We start from the raw sequence: 21,263 nt of genomic DNA, 5'->3' as shown, positions 1-21,263 counted from the left end.
CATCTGCTTGTGACAGAACATCACGCAGCAGAACAAACAGGCAGAAACAACAGAAAAACCAGAAGTGGCAGAACATGATTCCTGTGAGGAACTATGGTTTCAGCTTTTCTCCTGAAAATGGCAGAATAATGTCATAGATTTACCTCAAGTTTATACTTAGGTAAAAGAGAGGTGAATTTATCTGAGAGTTATGTGGTTGAGTGGTCTTGTCTTCACTAGTTAATATCTGGCAATTATGGTGGATGTGACAGTTGTAAGCTTAACGCAAGTAGGCAGTATCGACTGAGGTTTAACAGTAGGCTTTTCTTCTTTGCTTGACCCGATGACACATGCAAAAAGCTAAAACTGCCAGGTCCACATTAGGATTTGAATGAATTATGCGGGTGGAATCTGAATACATGTTGCTTTGAAGACCTACGGGTTGAAAGAAGTGGTAAAAACACTATAGAAGCACGCAGAATAGCTAGTGAAGAACATTAAACCCACAAAAGATAGACTTGTAGTAAGGCCTGGAAAAAAAGCAGAGGAAGTTTTTAGGTAGAGCACCAACTGAAGAAAGGTTTAGAGTACTGAGAAAGGATAATGTTTCCCTTTCTGTTGTGTGGAAGAACATGACACATTACATTGATTCTTCAAAAAAAAATTCAGCATCAGAAATAAGTTACTGATCTTCACTTTCCCCTCCTAAAAGAAATGGTCAAAGCTCAGATTAATGATCAAAATGGGTGGTGCAGTATAAAATTTTATTTAAAACTTTTGGGTGTTACTAGTATATCCCTGTTCTGGAGATAGCATACTTCTGAAGATAAAAGCAATACACAGACTAAAGTGAAAAGGGCAGACATGCAGCAGCCTAGATATAATTCAGTTTAAGCTGCTATAAAATTCAGTCTTGGCCTTGGGAGTGCCAAAGTGTGGTATACAGTGGTGCAGAACCATTTCTAAATGACAAGCCTGGCTCGAACTTCTGTCTATGGGCAAACACTCACAGGAAAGCTCCCAGTTCCTATAATGGCTTTGACACATAATCAGGCATAAAGAAGAGCCTGAGGCAAACAGCTCTGAGGCCTGTGGCTGTACCGGCCCTTCTGGCTCAGGAGGTGCAAGTAGGCCAGGAGAGGTGGAGAACCTGGAGTGAGCCACATAGCCATGGCTATAGCAGGGCAGCTGCCATCCCTTCTAGTTTGAACGTGCTGCAGCCAAGACCCAGATCCCTTTGTGTTCACCACAATACTTACTAATATCTAATTTACTAATACCTACACTAAAATAAATATATTTATCTATCTAATTAGAACAGGCAGTCTAGGAAAAAAGTCCTTTTCTGCAGGTAGAAGGCTCAAGGCCTTTGAAACAAGATGGCAACACAGTCTGTGTATGCAACTACAGAATGTCATTATTGCAAAGTGAGGTCAGGCCCTTACTCAGGTATTAGCACTACCACTTAGCCACAAAAAAGTCTCAGCTTAGTAGAGAGGTATTTTCACCCTAGGACAGAGGCTGTCCCGGAGCTACAGACTAAAATCTGACAGAAGAATTCACTCAGAGTGATGACCACTTTTGTGTGAAATTTTCTAAAGAGTTGAAAGTCCTCCTTTTTTCCCCTCTGCGGCATCAATGCTCAGAAGGTAAGACAAGCTCTCCTGCAGTGCAGTGGAAATAACCGTGGAGTGGTCCTGGTTACTGTGGTACTAAGAACAAGCAGATACAGGTGCCAGAGTAGATATCCTCTAGTATGGCTGCTGAATGGAGCTTTACTGCTGGAACAGTAACTCGGGTTTGACGTTGCAGTGCAGCTGCTCATAGCTAGGCTTGGCTAACACTGGTTCTCAAATGCAGGTGTCATTAACCACATTAAGAACATGGCTTTAGCAACCAAGAAAATGGCTTCTCACTGCTGAGAAGCTTCAGTTTCAGTTGAGATTTCTGCCATGGGAAGTTGGCTACCTGCAGTTTTTGACAACAGTGTTTGAAATGATGAGAGCCTAGATGCAGGATTTAAAATAAATCAGATAGCCTTCTATCATTGATCCCCCTTTCCAGTATGAAAGCAATCAAGTCACAGAAGTCTCCTGTCACTTGTTAAAGGAAAGAAGAAAATAAGATGTTGTGCACGTTCTGTGTTAAAGCTCCTTTCAATCTCTGAGGAGCAATGCAGAGCTATCCCAGCCTGAGGCAGTTCAGTCCTGTTTGAAGGAACAGCAGTTAAAATCACAGCTTGGTCCCAAACTGGCTGTTAAAAATTGTCTCTAACAGCTCTCCTTCCTGTCACTGCTGCTGCCTCTCCTAGGAAACATTTTGGCTGTGCATGGCTCAGTGGGCAGTTTCTTCTCCACCTCTGTGAAGTTTTCCAGAAATTCAGATGTCCCAGGTGCTGTGCACAACGCAGACTATTTCTGCCAGCTCTTGGTCCTGCCTTCACTTTCTGTAGCCCTGGAAGTCATTGTTGAGAAGTTCACTCTTGAAGAGATGAATAGGGAGGTCTTTTAAAAGTTTCATTTCAAATATGTCATACATACCATTTTTTCGAAGTTTACTAGATTGTCAGTGAATGTCTTGTTTCCCTCATGAGTAAACGTCATGTCTGTATAGAAATAAAAGCCCATTACTGAATCATGGCCATACAAAACAGCAGAATGTTTTGTCTATCCCTTATAAAAATCAAAGCAGCTATAAAAGTAAAACATGTAGTTTTTAATTTGCAGCATTTCTGAGACTAGTAATATTCAGATGTACTAAAGGAGTTTTTCTTGTCTTTGTGTCATGCTTTTCATAATGGAAAAAGATCATACCTCACGCTGAGAATTATTTTTGCTTTTTCTTTCTGCTGCTCTTGTTCTTCAAATATTTGACAAATAGCTTTCACGTTAATAATTCTGGTAATGTCCAAGCTTACCTTTTATAAGTAGTGGCATGAAAGGAATTATTGGAGGGTCCAATTTAGCTACAGTTAGTCTGTAGGCCCTATGGTTTCTTGATGGATCCTTAAGAAAAAAAGAGAAATAAAGTAATTACTAATATGTATTATTATATGTGTTGAGACACTGTATGCATTTATTTAGATGTCATGGCATTTCTTAAAATAATTATTTTCTCCCATGGCTTTAAAAGTACATCTGCAAACTAAGACACCTTCTACCATTCTCCCATACAGCTTACATGATGAGAATGCAGCTGCTAAACACAAACATTTTTCATGCCAAATAGCAAGGTAAGATATGATTACAAACAAATTGTTCATAAAAGGAACCACATATTTTTCCTCCCGCCTTGCAGCTGCAGATCCAGTTTTGCATATGCCATAACACTAAAATGTATTGCCTGGAAAAATCCAGGTTGGAAAATATAATTTCCCATATGTACTATCGGAAAACATGTGATAAAGCTTTTCTGAGTTCCCAGATTAACTTTGAGTGGTACATAAGTTCTCTCAGAGTAGGTTCCTAAGAGTATAATTTATTAGTCATACATACTTGTTTTAGCAGCTCTAAAATGGGATCATAAACTTCTTAAAGTCAAACAAGGACATATAAAATGTTCTGAATCAAGGAATTCAAATCAGTTACTCAGAAACTGAATTAGCTCAGATTGTGCATAGAATAAGGGATCTATTGCTATTCACCATTAAGCTTTCAAACTCTGCATAGATCTTCTTGAACTTGCTTGGAAGTTTCTGTTAATAAAAACAAAAATAGCAAACCTTAATTAAATCCAATTTGTGTGATAATTTTACTGTAAATGCTAGTTCCTTCTACAACGCCCTAAGTCAGGAAAGTGCTCTTTTTGCCAGATATTTCTAACAATGTGCTAATCTAAAATACAACATGTTTCCTAGCAACCAGATTATAAATAGAGACGGGACCAGCCATGAAACCTGGATCCTGATTTAAACCCCAACTTGAATTTACTCCTTTGGGATGTTTAGATTCAGGTTTTTGTTTGGCTTACGTTGCAATCACTGAATTCAGAAAGTAAGCAGAAGCTGAAGCCGATGGTTTCAGGACATTCCTGTTTATAGGCTATCTGAAAATATAATTTACACACGGCTTGCATAGGGGTAGCTCAGCTTAATTATTCATACCAATGATGAACTGCCCTTGCAACATTCAAATCCATGCCTGGGCATTTCCAGGAGGTTTTTTTGTTCACCAACTGATGTTTCACCAACTATCACTCAAATTCTTGACCTGCCCAGCAGCCAAGGGCCTCTACTGCTTTCTGGGGTATAAATTAATGAATAGTTTTTCAGTCCAAAATGCCTACACAAATATGGTCAGTTGATCATGCAGTGATCGCAACGAGATAGGCTTTACTAATTATTTTCTTTCCCCCTCATGTTATGTTATACATATTAAATAATTTTACTATAAAGGCTATAGGATATGTTATAAATTAGTTTGAGAGATCACAGTAATGTTTCATGCATACTCAGAATATGTCAGCTTTCTCGTTTTAGTAAGAAATTTCTCTATATTTGCTGATTAAATCGGACTATTACTGGCAGCAGGTAACATTAAAAATTAATAGAGACTTTATAGTGCAGAAATTATTTTTTGCAATACTTTCTACATTTGGAGTGTGTACCCTAGCAAGCTATTTACACTGTGCCACAGCAAGGGCCTAATTTTTAATGATGTGTGTCAACAACTGTGTGCCTAGTTTGCATATGCATACAGATTAGGTATTTGTGAAATAAGTGGTATAATTGGACATTTGCACCTGCAAATATCTAATTTGTGCATGCAACTAATGTAAATGCATGATAATATAGCAAAAAATTCAGGTCTTGATGTGTTTGGTTTTAGTTATATTCTGTATATACATCTGGCTAAAAACCAAGCTGCAGAGATTCTCTTGATAAACTGACTGCCCTACAGAACCAGAGTGTGATAACATTTCCCTGAACTCATGATTTGTGCCCCTCCAGCTCAGACCCTGTGCCCACTTCAGACTGCTGTATATAGTATTTAAGTTCAATTCCCTCTTCTCTTGTCATGCTACTCTTGTACTGTCTCAGCTCTCCCAACTATTCCTCTCAGTAGCCACAAACAAAGGGTCATTATTTTGAGAAACCGATCTGCAAACTTTGCCTTCAGCACTGATCGCATTTGTCAGTTGCAAGGTGTACTTTAGAAAACTGGGCTGGTGTCTTCTCAGCTGTTAGTCTGATCTCCTATTTCAGAGCACTTTTTTAGAGTTGTTCAAATTTTGGTCTCACTTGCATCAATGACCTCAGTCGTGCTAACTATTCTGAATTTCTAATGAAAAAAATACATGCATATTCGAATCTGCACTGCTTTTGACAACCAGTGTGTTCTTAGTGGTTACATGCACTTACTACCTCACCCTGCTGGACATCACACCCATTTTATATACTCACATACAAAAGAGCAAAGCCAAAGAAAAAAGGTGGAAGCTCTGAGAATGAAGGCCAAACTGACAGAAAGCAGGGTAATGCATGTCAGAGAGAAAACCAGAACTGGCTAGGACAAACCCCCATTTTAATAGGGCAACAGAGTCCACACAGAGATCAGAAAATAGTGTGTATTAACAGAGAAAATATTTTGGAGAAGTATCTATGGAGTGATCTCACCAAATGGTCGGTAAAGCCAAACAGAGGATGGGCTAATCTAAGAGGTTAACTGCCTAACTTGCTCATCCTGTTGGGTGTTTAGCTCACCACTAGAAGCTGAAGTTGAAGTAGAAGTTACTCCTGGTAACTGCTGGTGAGTATTCAACACATCTATGGGCATACTGCCTTACTAATAAAAATTGTCAGCCTTGGCTAAAGCTGCTCAGGAGCTGAATTAGTAGATCTAATTTTATCAATAACAAAGGCCCCAGTTATGTTTTTGCTAACTAAAAGCACAAATCCCAGCCAAACTTCTTGGAAGTGGATTTTAGCTAAGACTTACCTCCCATGTTAACGAGAGACGGCTCACAGCAACATTACTCAGTCCCATAATAATAGCGAAAAAGGAGTTCAGATTTTTGTATTCTTTACAGCTGAAACAAAAAGGGCCAGGTTTTAAGTTGTATGCATCAGTCAGGGCAGAAGTACACATGACAACCCTAAGAGAGCTGAACTCAGGCATCTAGCACAGATGGAACAATTTGGGCAGCCCCAGCCAGCATGTCTGCGGCACACCACCTCACCGATGTGTCAGTAATTCACCACACTCTGGAGGCTCCTTTCCCCTCCTAAAATGACCTCCTGCCTCCACTCCACTGGATGCCAGATCCTGCAAGGACATTAAGGACATTAAAGGAGTCTTTGAAGCTCCTCCCCGGCCAGAAACACAGTCCTGAAACGGGGCTCTGTTCAGTCCAAGGGAATACCAGAAATGGGAAGCCACTGTTTTACAACCTCATTTGCTGCAGAACTCACCGACAGCTTCTGAACAGCTACTGAATGCTGGAAGCTGTCCCTAGATGGTCTTCATTGCAATTTACAGGTGCACAGAGTCCCTTTAAAGGGAGACGACCGGCTGTCTAGAGATGCCTGTGTGTCAATGCTATATATGATTTCTAACTAGTATGTGTAGATTCTGGAACTCTCTAGGATGTTTCAAACAAAGAACTGCCATTTGTTACCAGCATCATTAAGGAGGTCCTGGGCACTAGGAGCTGTAGGTCACACTTCATCCCTAACGCAAAGGAGAACTTATGTCATCAATCAGGAAAAACTGGAACGTGTAAGTGATTATTATGGAAGATCCAATACACCATATGCAGGAGTAGACACAATCGGGCAGGAACAGCCCACACAACTGCTCAACCGGGACCGCATCAGGTGGCTGGTTGACTCGATGGGAAGAAAAGAGAAAGAATAAAGCCTATATCTCATAAATCTGTGTCACACTAGCTTCCTGCAAATCATTTGCTGTTTTTCACAGCTGATTTGCCAAAATTAGATTTCAGCACCTCAGTTGCTGCTTCTTTTACTGTTTATCAAGAAAACTTCTGCAAGATTCAAGCTACGATTCTTGGATAGATTTTTTTTTTTATCTGTTGTTGAAGCTCTTGGCTTCTCTGAGGTATCCTCAGCTCCAGATGAAATTAGTACAGTCATCACATCCTACTGTCCGACCCCATAATTGCCCCATCACCCTGTTGTTATTCTGTTCTCTCTGTCCCTCCATTTCACCAGACTCGCTGTATTGAGTGGGTGAGTCCTTTAGATCTGGGCCTCACTTGTGTCTGCACTGTGTGAACACTGAGCATGTGAAAAAACGATCTCTCCTATCTGATGGTCTGTCTGTTGGAGACTGCTGCCCCCTCAGATCTTCTGGCGGAGCTGCTCATACAAAATTCTCCCACATCAGTTTAGGGACAGTGAGCAAGGTTAGCAACGATGAGCTGAAATGGTGAAGCTATGCCAACTTATTCTGACTAGAGCAGGTCAAGGAGCGCCTCATTAGTGGATGTGAGAGGGGATAAGGATGAAAAGCAGCCGGGATAGGCTGTCAGTGATAACCTCTTCCCTAGGTACAACTAAATCCAGAAAGGGATATCTGTCCACAGCCTGTGACATTGAGAATAAACGGTGGCATGGTAAGAATAATTAGTACCACACAACAGCAGTGCTCAAACATAGTAAGCAGCTGCAAATGTATCTGCAATATGTAATTTCCATGTATCTTTCATTTTAAAAAGGAAAAGTTTTGCCAAACACCCTGTTAAGCAACGTAATTTAACAAAGTTAAAAATAAAAATCCATCTAGATGTATGACATTCTACACCAAATTTTCTGTAAATTCTACGGGCTCTACACTATATAGCTCAGTTCCAGACCACTGTAAGGTGGTTCTCTAGGGACAGTGCTGCATATATACTGTCTGTAAAATGTCTGAAAGTGGATCCTCCAAAGCACCACAGTCTGCTCAGAGCAGAGGACCCTCTGCCTCGCAAAACAGACTGTATTGGAAAAATCTTTCTGTTAGTATGAATTGTGAACTGAGACATATGTACACACCTTGTCTCCAAGACAAACACACACATGGTTAAAATCTCTCAGTACTTAGACGAGCATATTCATCTTGGCATTTTCTCTGTAAACACACACCCTTCAAAAATTTCTTACAGGCTTCCTGAGCTTAGAATATATGCGTGTGTATGGAAAGAATGATTTTCAAATACAGAATGAAAATGTCTTGAGTATAGTGATACACAAGAAGGCTTCTAAATAGCCTGTGGGTTTATCTGCGAAGAGGAAATGCACACAAACTGGGTTTGTGGATACCCATAAGAGTATGCACAAGTACATCCTAGAAGGCCTTTCTCATACAATTAGTAAGGGAAGAACCCACTGTAGGAAACATAGTTAACTTCTGCCTTTTGGTTGAAAGTTTATTCCTACAATAGCTGGAGAATAGAGATGAACCTAGTAACCTCTGCATCCTTTCCCAGTAGATGCAAAGGCAAAACCAGCTCCTGGAGCAGAAAGCACGTGTGCACAGCACTTGGAGCCAGCACTTGGCCCTGTGTGAGCCAGCACTCAGCCTCGTGCTTACTGGCACAGACAGGGAGCACGTATCACAGGGTGTGTGGGTGGCAGACTCAAAATGATGTGCCTTCTGCAATGCCGCCTAAGCCCCGAGTCACAGAAAAGGGTGCTCACTAACAGTCGTCTTTGAAAATTGGTATGTGCAAGGCATCTCGTTACCACCAGTCATGCCTAAGATTAATGGCACAGCACTGAGCTGTTCTCCCCAAACACTTTTCTAATGAGTCTAGTACTTCTAGGTAGGGTAAAGTTCTCATTACGTCTCAAGGATCTTCACAAGCAAAACTTCCTCAAAGATACTGCTGCAAGGCCTGGGCCCTCATCTTTGATGCAGTCCCTTGGCTTTCTCTCCTGCCTGCCTTGGGTGCACGCCGTGTTTGTTGTAGGCAGGCTGTGGCACCTGCTGCCATGGCAACGCTGCGCAGAGGGCAGCCGCCTGGCACAACTTCCCTGGCCCTTCCAGCCGCCGCAATTAAACCCGCTCGCTTACTTTGCACACAGGAAAATCTTGTGCTTCGCCTTTCTCTGCTTTTAGCAGACAAAGAGGGCTCAGCGGCGCAGACCGCTTTTAGCTGTTTATTTTTAGCATTGCAGCGATACCAGAAACATGGAAGTAAACAGGAGGTTGTCAAGCTGTTGTAAATAGCATAGAGTTAGACCCATGACACTGAGGAACCCACGGGCTAGGGCGGCTTGTTAAGGAGATATTGAACTGTAATTTTTAGGAGACTTGGTTTCAAGCGTTTATGGAAATTGCTGCTGTATCTTAATTTACCGCATTCCAAGATTTCCCCGTCTCACGCCTCTGGCTCCGGGGAAGACGCGGCGGCGCCGGTGCGCGGGCGCTAGCGCCCCCTGCTGGACACGGCCCGCCCGGCCGGCGGCTGCCTTCGCCGGCCCTCCGCCGAACGGCGTGCCCCATAGGCCGAATGCGTGTTTTTAGGAACTAAAGAGGGAAATTCTGCCCCGTTCTGAACAGCAGCCCGCTCCCGACGGCATGCCCACCGCTGGGGTTTGGGAGCCTCCCGCCGGGCGCAGCCGCCGGCCCCAGGCAGCCCGGGGGCGGCCCTGCCAGCCGTGGGCCTGCCCTGCTCGCTGGCAGGAGGGCGCCATCCCGGCCCTGTGGCAGGCTGCCTTCACACTGCTGCCTTTAACGATAAGAAGTTGTTAAACCTCGTGGTTTATCTGCAAGTAATAACTTCTTTGTTCAGCGAGACTGCCTGAAGGACCCCAGTAACGGTGCCCGGAGTGACAGGCCGCTCGGAGCGGCAGCGCCCGCGGTTTGCTCAGGCGGCACCGCCAGCCGCCGCCGTGCCGCCCCGACAGCGGCCCGGGCAGGGAGGAAGGAAGGAGCAGGGCAACAGCCATAAAACCCCCAGCTACGCCGGGCAGGGCCCTGCCCCTGCTCCCTCCTCAGCCAGGCACACCCTTGCCTCGACTTCAGGGACAAGGAGTCACGGCACCTCTGGCACGAAGGCTCCAAAGAGTTTCAGTTTTAATACCAGTAAGAGAACAGAAGACAGCAAGAATTGCCTCCTATCCAACCTCAGACCCAGCACTTGGTAACAAAACATCCTGTTGCATTTTTAAACAAAAGTATTAGAAAAACATCCCAAGTGGGCTGAGGGCAACGTGTCTCATCATCTCCATACCTACACCTCTTTGCTCTCCCCTCTTGTTTTTTCCCACTCAGGGAAATTCTGAGAATGGTTTTCCTGAACTGCACCAGAAACTATTCTGTTCTCAAGAAAATTAAGGCTCAGTTCTGTTACTACTTACCAATTCACATGTATTAATATTTGCTAATGCATGTAAGGGTAAATGAAGGATTGTCCTAACGAACCGAAATATATTTACTCACAAATTTGATGTGAAAACATGGCCCTAAGAGATCACAGATCAAGGAGCAATGGAGAGCAGGACAGGAAAGAAGAGTATCTATTAACAAGGTTATATACAGCCCTATACGGAAATGGACAGAATTATCAAATAGAGGTTTTAACCTCTACTGTGCATGGCTGCTTGAAAAAAGAAAAATAACAACAAATTGACTATACCGAACCTCATTCCAGCTGACAGATGATTGTATACTTACTGGGCTGCTATCTTGATGTACTTCTTTAACAGCTGAACACGCTTGCTGAGTTGAGAGCAAAGACAAATCTCAGTGACCACCCAGAACTGAATTTCGTTAAATCTTCTTAAAAACAAGTCCAGGTTTGCTGTGGTCTTTTTAAAATTATGCCTTCCAAAAGTGTGATAGATCAATTCCAGCTAGGAAAAAGAAAATAGTTTGGGACTTTTTTAAGAAATCTTTTGGACAGAGGAAAGAGGCTAAGAATGAGCAGGTGAGTATCTAGCCTGAAACTTCCTCTGCAGTTTACATTTATTGCTGTACAGATGACAAGGGTTCAGGGTACAAACCCAGCAGACAATAGCTGAGGCATGCTAAAAGTCTAACTACAGAATATGTATAAATAGCTTAATACCTTAAAACACATAAAAGCAATTGAATAAGCAGCATGTGCCCAGGAAAAGCTTAACTTTATTTTTGCAATTTACCTATAGAATTAAGAATACCTTATACCTTCAGAACTTGTACGTGACTTTATTACAGTATTTTTGAAATTCAAGCTTAGAGAAAGTTTTGCAAATAACAAACAAACTTACAATGAACAACTAAACATTTTCTAACAGATTCTGATCTGATGAATAGATAGATCCTCATACCTCATGCACACAGTTGAAGAGCTCCCAGTCATAAATTGTCATCTGATGTGCTAAGTCTTTTGAACTCATGAGTTCAAACGTTCCTACTGTACCAGTAGATGGTCCTTCTTGTTCTGGTAACGGTGCCTACAAATGGAAGAATGGTATAAAAATGTTTTAGAAATACTAAATTGCGTGACTGGTGCTTTTCTTCCATAATGCTTCTGACTTTTTTTTCCAGTGACCACTTTCCTAAGGATGTTTCTAAAGTAAAATTGAAATTTGCTTATAACCACAGGCTGGGCTTAGGAAATGAGAAGCCCTGTGCAAAATCAGTATCCACTATGCACAGGATAGTCAGGAAAATTCTGAAAGCTCTTCAGAGGCAATGTAAGGAAATAAAACAGACTGTTCTCAGCGTGTTATTTTTAGCATTGTTCTAAAATTTGAAGCCAGAAATAAATACTTCAATACATGTTGTGCTAAGTGAAGCACGTATGTTTGTTTAGGAGCATAGGTCTTTCAACAAAGCTTTTGTTATCGGTTTCCTTTTTCACATATACAAATAACTAGACCACAAAGCGCAAGCCAAATACTTTTGCAAGTTAGTGATTCTAATAATGAGAATTATTACATCTGCCATACTTCAGAAATCTGCAGTGATTGCAAGATCTTCTGATCGTTTATAAAATAAGCCTCATACTTTCCCTTTGACGCTACAGGGATCCACTGTTTGTGACTGCAAAACTCCTGGCTATGCTAATTAAAATTATAAGCACACAATGTTATGATAAAGGATCCTTTAAATCATTCAGGCATAAAACATTTTTGAAAGACGCTTCCATACCACCCAATGAATGAGATGTGATACACCGTTTTGCACACAAGTGAATCTTATACTAAGGTGAGATTTAAAACATGACTTGAGATCAAGTCAGATTTGAAGTACTCTGTTGTGTATATTAGGGTGAAAGTGTTTGAACCAGTGCTGCTAAAATACTGTCAACCAGCCCTCCTGCAAATTCAAATACGTTACATCAGTAAAGCTTCCTGTGAACCCGAGTTTTCATTGTTTTGTTTCCAGGAGAGGGCAGCAGAGTTCCCTTCCAAGTTTCCCAATCTCTCATCGGGTCTTTGTTAGATAGTTACAGAACACTGAACTGTCAACAGGATCCTTCCTGAGTACAAACTCAACCGACTCTGCAAGATTAACAGACCATATTTGCATAATGCAATATTAAAAATTACCTTACTAAATGGATTCCCTTTTATATAAAAATATTATATTATCCTTAGAAAAAGTACTGACTGGATTAATACATCAAATTACTTTCTCAGTAACACACAGTATGTAGGAACCTTATTTCTGTATGAGTTCTTGTTTTGTACTCTAGGGAAAACTTGCCTTTCAAATATCATCACAATACAAATGGATTTAAAATTATTAAACTAAACCACAGGTATTATTTCCTTAAAAGCTCCATCTAAAATTTCAAAAAATAGTATATATAAGAAAAGTACTATTGAAAAAAAATCAGGACAGCCATCAATTTTATTACAGCTGCAGATTGCTTTAAATTGGGATTTGCACAAACACAAAATTTCTTTAGTTTAAGACAGAGTATGAATTAAAATTACAGCAGTTTTGTGTAGAAAATCCTAATTTGTGGAAATCTGTAGAACCACCCACATTCTGAAAAAGGGGTATTTTCCCCTATTTGGAGACAAACACAACATAGCTGTTACCATAACAAACACATATTTTCCAAGGCTAGGAAAGAAACACTTAAAGGTAAACTCATTGCATATTTGAAAATTCATCTAACCTAGAACAATTTTCACATGGGAATTGCCAAGTGTAATGTGAATAAATGTACATGCAGAGGCAGCAGCCAGAAATTGGAACATGAAAGGATTAAACTGTGAGGCAGGTAAAGCTGTAACATTATTCAATTTGTTTATACCTCCTTGAAAAGTTGCAGCAGATAAGGGGATGTATTCTGTTACACAGTGCTGAGAACCTTTTTCAGGGTGCTGAGTGTTCCTCCCTAATTCCTACCAAATCCAGTCCAGTTGATGAAAACTAGCACATTGCAGCCACGTCTTAGAGCTCTCTGTAGCATTTTGAGTACTTGCTCCACAGCAAATAGCACAGGGGAAAAGGCAAGGAAAGTCAGGACAATTTGCTGCCAAACCTAGGTCTACACAGACAATTCAGAGCCGTATAAAAGTACCCATCATAGTTGTACTGATGCAACACCCCTGCTTTAAAGTAGCATGCCCCATGAAGGTATCTACTTGGCAGGATTAATTAACCTTAAGGGAACACCAGAATTTAATAAACTGAACAAGAGGTGTCTCTGCGTGGAACTACAGTATGCTGGATATGCATTCCCTGGTTACTAAATTGAAAGCAGCAGCAAAGCATAGATTTTACCATATCTATAAAAGAAATCAGGCATACATACTAAGTGGCTTGTTAAAAGCATACAGGAGGCTGAAACAAGGCTAGGAGTAATAGAGTTCATGCTGACATGACTTGGCAATGACATTTGTTTTTAATGAAATAAAAGGAACAAAAAGTACAGTCAAATCAAACTCTATAAAAGCAGACCCCATGGGGATTGTTAGAATTACTGTATAAACTGTAAGTACTTATGATCAATTCTACCTAAGGAAAAACAGGCTTTCCACCAGGAATATTTTCTGTGATTCTGCTTAGAAGCAGCTGGAATTTTGACACAGTATTTTGTGAGGATGAGAAATTACAAGATTTTAAGGAATTTACTGTTGGAATCAACTCTCCAGAATGCTTTAATCGGTAACCTCTATCTTCAAGAATATATCCCTGTGGCCTTGAGGAGATAATTCTGTAATCAGGAATTACTGTGTGTCTTAGTGACAATATTCAGCTCTTCCTAAAAGCTCAGTGTGACACAGAGAATTCTGGGATCAAGTGCTGGCACGTGGATCAGATGGATTTCTGCTCTAATTTAGGAAATTATAACATTACCTTGTTTTCATTTCAGGGCTTATCCCATGGCACTGTGACAAGCCCTTTGTTGTGAATGTTACCACTAGTTCTTACCTAAAGCATTGATAATGCAGAAAGGGCCAAGTGTTCAAATAAACTGAAGAACTGAACTTCCTGAGAACTGCATACATACATACCAAAGAATCGAACTGATCACGTGGGCAGGCGAACAGCCGTCCATTAACACTGAGAGTTGTAAACACTGAAACATCATGAGGTTTGAGCACAACCTTTTCTGTAAACATGAAACAAAAGATTGTTTATTATATATATGTAGGATTTACAACAGGACTGATCCAACAGCTGCACAGATCACCATTCTGAGAACAATTTTTTCACAGTAAACCAATGTGCAGGATACAAAATAGATGACAGCAAGGTCCTCTTTATTGAAGAAATGTGACAAGAAGCTCAGCCCAAACCAGTCTTCTATAGAACTGGCACAGAGAACTAGAATTCCAGCCCCAAACTGTACAGACAGGTCACGAAGCCTGTGCTGCCGTATCTAGAAACTACCTGCAAAAATTCAGCCATAATTAGGGACTCCATCCATTCTTCTCTGAGCTGTAAGCATCTGGAGAGCTGTTCTTAATAGAAATTGGCTTGGAAGACAGTAACTGCATGAGGTGGTGATGAAATGCAGCTGTATGCAAATCTCATTACAGCAGTGCTAAAAGAGGATCGCATCACAGGTAAAGAAAAGATAATGAAGTAACTTAGAAAACAGTCTCTTCCAGCATGCGATGGCTGTCAGCAAATCTGACAATAAAAAATTGCTGCAATTGCAAAAAGTAGAGCTGCCTGGTGTCAGTTCTTAGGAAGTGAGCTGTTTTTGGCAGGCATCATTGTTTGCAAAAATGCCTTCCAACACAGCTTTCATTAGCTCTGTGTGTGTCCACACAGTCATACTCAACCAGAGCACTTCAGCAACACCACTTCTCCAGCAGAATTAACCTTGCAGTTACTCTCCAGTTTCCACAGCCCATAGTGGGGAGCTGACTCCTGACCCTTTGCAAACTCTAGGTCAGTGGGCTTGGCACTAAGTTGCGCAGTAGTGGTTTGCATGGACAGAGTGGCCAGAATGGTAGTGACCACTACTGGAATGTCTGCACTGCTGTGTTTTCTGCTGTTGCTGATTCTTATATCTAGCCTGACATTATCCATGCTTACCTCCTATTTCTGTTGTTAATAAACTCTTACAAGTGTTACAGTGAAGGAAACTTGGCGTATCTCTAGTCTGTAACACGCAGATACACAAGCTTCTCCATTTTCCCTGCCTCCCATGTGAGCTCCATTCTGTGCCTGCAGTAGGGAAAGGACTTGCCTCTAAGACAGAACCTGTGTACCAGCCAAACATGCACATGGATATAAAAGCCTTCAATGAAATAGTCTTGCAATCCCTCCCAACATTCTCCTCCACCATAAGCAGGAAGCGTATAAGATGATGCAAGTACAGTACCTCCTCCTGAACTCATCTTGACTATGATGAGGCCTTCTCCAGAACCCAGCTTATCTGCTACTGCACTGATCACTTCCTTCACAGAGGAAGACACTGGTACCCGGATAGTGGTATAGGTTTGGTCTATGCAGTACACCTTAAACAGAACTAAAGAAAAAAGATTGCGCTGTGCATGCCACATGTAACAACCAGAGATGCAACTTTACATCAGTAACCACTCCTCACAAATTAAACAAAGGAACAATAAATCACTACAGTTTTGATAGCTCCCCATGCCTCAGATGTTCTACAATTTCTAGTATAAAAATCTCTGGTTTCCCAGAGCTTTTAGTGAACGACGAAGTACTAGTGTTTCAGTATTGCTAAATTATTTATGGCTGCCAATTTAATCTGGCACTGTGTTATGTTCCAGACATTATAATATCTTAAATCAACACTTCTTTTCAAGAGTCAGGAAAACTGGCTGCAAACTCACTTAATTACAGGAAAATAATTTTCATATTTACAAAATGTATTTGAAAATAGTTTTGGTTACAATCAGAACTTAAATCAAACCATGTTGCAACCTGTTTTTTACAAGCAAATATGTAATTGCTAGATCAAGAATGTTGTAGATAATGAAGAAAAATACCCTAAGAATAAGAATGCACTTGGGTGTACAGTACAGATGGGCTCACAAGAATAATACATGATCCCAGGCCCCTGGCTGCCTAGAAATCAATAGGATAGTATATTAGTCTGCAAAAAGCAAAGCAGCCCAAAGTGACATGAATGTAAGACATAAAAAGTTAGCAAAATACTCCTTCAGTGCAGCTGCCAAGCCAAGCAGTTCCTGGGGTTATAACTGTCCATTGGATTTTCAGCGTTCAGTGGGCTGCCTGCCCTACGAATGAGAACGGTGCAGCCATATGAAAGGGGCAGTTATTGCTTGTCCACACAGACACAAGAAGTAGTACTTCCCTGGCAGCAGAACTGTTTTGCTCTTTGTAGACCTAGAAGAAAAACCGATACGGACAACAGAAGCTGCATGCCTGCCAGGATGGCTGCTGTTCATATGCAGTTGCTTCCAGCCTTTGAAATGGCTCTTCTGTTGGCTTGATTTATGCCACCAGCTTTCTCAGCTATATGACCTTGCATTTTGTTCCCTTATTTTTACTTCTGTTCACTAGCAAGAGCTATCCTTTAATATCAAATACCTTGAAGCAGAAGCTATTTTCTGTGATGAAGATGCACCAAAACAAGCATGGGGACTGGCCCTAGCAGTTGCAAAGAAATCCTCAGGTTTATGAGTTTTAAGGGGCATGTATCTTTGTTTACAATGAACAGACCTCATCAGCAGAGCTCAGGATTTTGTTCACACAGCAGTGCTTTAACCTGCCTGAAGTAAAAGACAATATGAAAAGCCAGTACAACTGAAAATTATATTCTGATACTGCTGTAAATTTTACCTTAATCTCTTTAGAGAATCAAACAATAGCAATAGGGCAAACCAGCAGATTTTGGTTTGTAGGCTGTGTGCCACAGGGCAGAGATCCATGGCATGATTATCTGCTCCACTCCTATCTCTCAAAGGAACAGCTGTACATGTTAGCTCTGACCATGCAGGGCAGACAGAGGCTCAAACATGACCTTCAGCACTCACTATTTATTGCACTGCCGTTACCTGAAGTACACTGTCTATACTGGTTCTTATCCGTTTTCTTCATTCCCTATTTTAAAGGTTTTTACATCTTCCTCTGAGGAAGCACAGTGTTTGATAGCACTTCAAATCAATGATGGAGAATATTGGGCGAGCAAAAGCAAACAGTTTGCTTCAGGCCAGGCTTCAAAACTCTAAATAGGTACTTTTGTTTAGGTTTGGACCACTTTTTTTAAGAGAGAGACTAATTTAGTGCAAATCTCAGTGGCTCAAGAAAATTTTGCAGAGAAGGAACTCACCTTCGTCGCTGCCCCTGATAGGCTGGCGTTTCTGTGCTCTGTCATCACTTGTGTTGAACAGCTGAAGAAGAACTTTGTGCTGAAAATGAATCATCAGGACTGACATTAATGCAAAAAGAAACATTATGGGGTAGGCATGAACTAAACTAGATCTCTTACTAATGGCACAAAAAAGAGTAGCAGTGCAGAATTTGATACCTAATGTTAAAAGCTATTTCTCAACGTGTTGTTTTAATATATCCATGATTACTAAAGAGAAGATGCTTATGGATTTGCTGTGCTAAAGCTTTTACTTTAGAAAATGGACAAATAAATTATCTTACCTTCTTTTGTGGTGCTTTAGGTTCTTCAGAACTATAAAAAGGTAAAGCATAGAATATAGAATTAAATATTAGCTGGAAGATTTTGTGTACAAAACCACCTATAGAACATGGACCACCTGTCAAACTACAGTAGCAACATATTCATGTTTGCATATATGAAAAGACAAGATGACACCATACTTATCTGTGATCAAGGAAGGGAAAATACTATACAAAGTCCATGTAAGCATGAAATAAGCATCCAGTTTAGTTTCACATTGTGTACATAATTTCTTATTCCTTCTGTCAACATTTTAATGAGAGTTTGGTGTTTGCAAGAATGATGTGAAAAGAGGGCCACAGACATTCATAAAAACAAGCTTGCATGCAAACATTCAGTCTTCTATGACTGAGTTGTATTCATAGAATTGATTTTTAATAGATATATGCAATAAGTTTTCTTCATCTATTTACAGAGAAAAAGGGCAGGGGGAGGAAAGAAGCAAAAACTGTGCTTACACTTGCTTTACAGTTTTCTCTAGCTCTGGAAGTTGCTCCTTTAGTGCTGCAATCATTCTGGTATCATCTGATACAGATACATAAAATTCCTGTAAATGATACAGAATAGTCTTTAAATAACCGTAGGGGTAAATGAGCAGTACTCAGGATAGAGGATTATGAGATGACATCTGATAGCTTAATGATTATAAAGAATGATAATCTGCATAGAGGAACACATGCTGGGCCCAACGCTCTATTACTTCTACATGTTTATCTCCAGCTGATTTAAAGCGCGTGTTACACAGGCAGAAGGGAAGTCTGATGAGGCTCCTTAGCTCACTGTGTAACCATTGACTGTTTGTGCAAAAACTGCATTGTGAGATTATTAAGGATAAAGACTATAAAATTCACAAATAAACTGGCATGATGGGTTTTTTTTACTCACCACTGTTGCAGTTCTTAGTGGTTCATGTGCTACTGCGTTGTTGACTCTCAGCTACTCCCATCCATGACAATAAACCTATTCAAACCTCTTCCTGCCACACTTGCATAAAACTGTCCCAAAGAAGGATCTATGACCTTGCAACTAGTAATTGTTCTTTAACTTCTGGAATAATGAAAGACACTATGTCTGTTTCCAAAGCTTGTCTATTATGAAAAGCTTTCCCATGTGGGCTTGCTGTATGTCTGTCATACTTAAGGCCCCTCTCTGTTTCCCTGTAACACTTATCTTAGATTCAGTTTTAAGCTCCTTGGGGTGAGAACTTCCATTCAGCCAGTAACATATAGGACTGTGTTCCATAAACAAAATATATAGTAATAATGGCAATCAAGACTACTTAACATGACATTGGCAGTGCATTTTATCTCAGAGACGCAAGGATACGGCATCTACCACAAAGACTTTACAACCAATGTTTGCAGAATTAAATTATTATGATTTTAAGGGATCAGAAGGGTTCTGAAGACAAAGGTCTTAAGTTATAAAAGCTGTAGTACAGCTTTCACTCAATTGGAAAGGTTTTTTTGTTTTGTAGAGAGAACCTTCCAGCTTCTTCCTGGCACACCTCAGGCAGGCATAAAGAGCCCCCCCAGTTCAAGCTGTAGAGCCTCTGAACTATCCACAAGAAAACACTAAAAAAAGGCAAATTCATCCATTGCTATAAAGCAATCTACCCATGCAGTGCTTTAAAAGGGGTCTGCAACTCTGGCAGGTATTTTCAGAGGTCCAGAGGCTGACAATGGTTCAAGCACTGTTGTAGCGCATATGCTGTCTGCAGCCAAACCCAAGAAAATAGTTATGAGTTTGCACTTGGAAATGACCTATTTCTCTATAGTTCATAACAGAATCCTACAGACTGGAAACGGGCTTTCAGCTTATCTTGCCTGGTAGGTACTTTTCAGTACAATGATACAACAATTCCTTTATACCTCCAAAAAGGCCATTGCTGCTTCATCTTCTTGTAGTAAATCTCCGTATAAAGCAGCCCACTGCAGAACCAGTCGAATGACTCGCCTTTTATTGTTGAGGGCATAATCCATTTTCTCCTGCTCTGTACCCTGGGAAGGCTGGGCATGATAGGTGCCATGGTGTCAAGGAGAACACTCAGTGATTGAAAATATCAAACCCAGTAAGAATTCACAAACAACTGACTTGCAACAAACCATTTTCAGGGTGTTCAAACATAACTTTCCAATATATACTTTTGATTTCTAACTGACGCTAGCATAAAGACTTGCAAACCTTTCATGTTCATACTAAAAAGCAGAAAGCCAGTGAATTCTCTGAAGAGCACAGGAACGATCACAATCCCACCACAGAGACACTCGCGGTAGGGTAGCAGAACACAAATGATATTTGGAACAATAGGGAAGAGTGTTAACTGTGGAGACAGGAAGGATATTTCTCCTTGTTCTTCTTTGGAGACAGCTGAAGAAAACAAAAAATGTCACTTTGTGTATATTAACAAATCCAGTCTTCCATTTGTGAAGACTACTGGACTGAATGACCAGTGTTACTCCGTTTTGTTTTTAGAAGCTACTGCAACCCAAGGTGAACCTCAGTCCCATTATGGTAGGGGGACCTGGAAGTTCACAGCCTAGAGGCATGGGGTAAAATAATAGATCCTGCAGTAGCCTCGTTTTACTTATGAGGAAATCAGAAGATCCCACTCTATCAAATAAAACATATTTGGGACACAATACTTTGTGACAGTTATTTTGTAATAAACAATAAGAACAAATGGGAAACGTTTCATTGACCTTTTTCATTAGAAGTGTAAACGTTACAAAAATATGCAACTAACAAAAAGGCCAAAGTAACACCTATTGAAAGGAAGAAACCAAGAAAAAAGTAAAGGCACAATGGATAATAAACTGAGATAATTTCAGCCTTTAACCTATGCAAAAATGAAGAAGAATCCCCAGCAGAAGCAGGATATGAAAAATTGTGTGCCGCCTTCTCACTGATCAGAGGTTATCAACAAATACTTAAACTGCTTCCCAATAAACTCATGGCTGAATGTGAAGTAAACACAGAATGAGTGCAGTAACATCTTCAGCTTTCCTTCCCTGATACCAAAATTCTGATTCTGGATTGTCATGAATAATACTATTCCCAACCACATAGCAATGCTTAATGTTAAAATCCTGACACTTTTTCACTCACAGTGAAGTCCCGCATCCTTTCAAGGTGCACTTTCAGTTGCTCTAACAAAAGATTTAAAAATATTAATTAGAAAATTAAAATATTAATTAAAATCAACATTATCTAAGATATTTCTTTCAAGTTTCTCATTTAGAAGCACTTCTCTA

General features: G+C 40.5%; 1 protein-coding gene across 8 annotated transcripts in view; it reads right to left on the bottom strand.

The window, feature by feature from the left end:
- RAPGEF4 (Rap guanine nucleotide exchange factor 4) overlaps nt 1–21,263 on the bottom strand; it is a 158,566-nt gene that overhangs the window by 10,382 nt on the left and 126,921 nt on the right. For 7 of the 8 annotated variants that reach the window (XM_040603593.1, XM_040603594.1, XM_040603598.1 and 4 more), the window contains 12 exons: nt 19,881–20,031; nt 18,468–18,556; nt 17,970–18,000; nt 17,647–17,725; nt 15,709–15,855; nt 14,387–14,484; nt 11,237–11,362; nt 10,602–10,780; nt 5,916–6,006; nt 3,623–3,673; nt 2,897–2,984; nt 2,520–2,584 (listed from right to left, as the gene is read on the bottom strand). In XM_040603593.1, the coding sequence (XP_040459527.1) occupies nt 2,520–2,584; nt 2,897–2,984; nt 3,623–3,673; nt 5,916–6,006; nt 10,602–10,780; nt 11,237–11,362; nt 14,387–14,484; nt 15,709–15,855; nt 17,647–17,725; nt 17,970–18,000; nt 18,468–18,556; nt 19,881–20,031 (1,195 nt within the window). The remainder of the gene's footprint in view (nt 1–2,519; nt 2,585–2,896; nt 2,985–3,622; nt 3,674–5,915; nt 6,007–10,601; nt 10,781–11,236; nt 11,363–14,386; nt 14,485–15,708; nt 15,856–17,646; nt 17,726–17,969; nt 18,001–18,467; nt 18,557–19,880; nt 20,032–21,263) is intronic. The other variant, XM_040603595.1, reaches the window with a different exon arrangement.

This window comes from Falco naumanni, chromosome 8 (assembly GCF_017639655.2).
Source record: "Falco naumanni isolate bFalNau1 chromosome 8, bFalNau1.pat, whole genome shotgun sequence".
In the NCBI taxonomy this organism is placed as follows: Eukaryota; Metazoa; Chordata; class Aves; order Falconiformes; family Falconidae; genus Falco; species Falco naumanni.
Note: the sequence above shows the minus strand (reverse complement) of the source record. Positions and strands in the feature narration are given on the sequence as shown.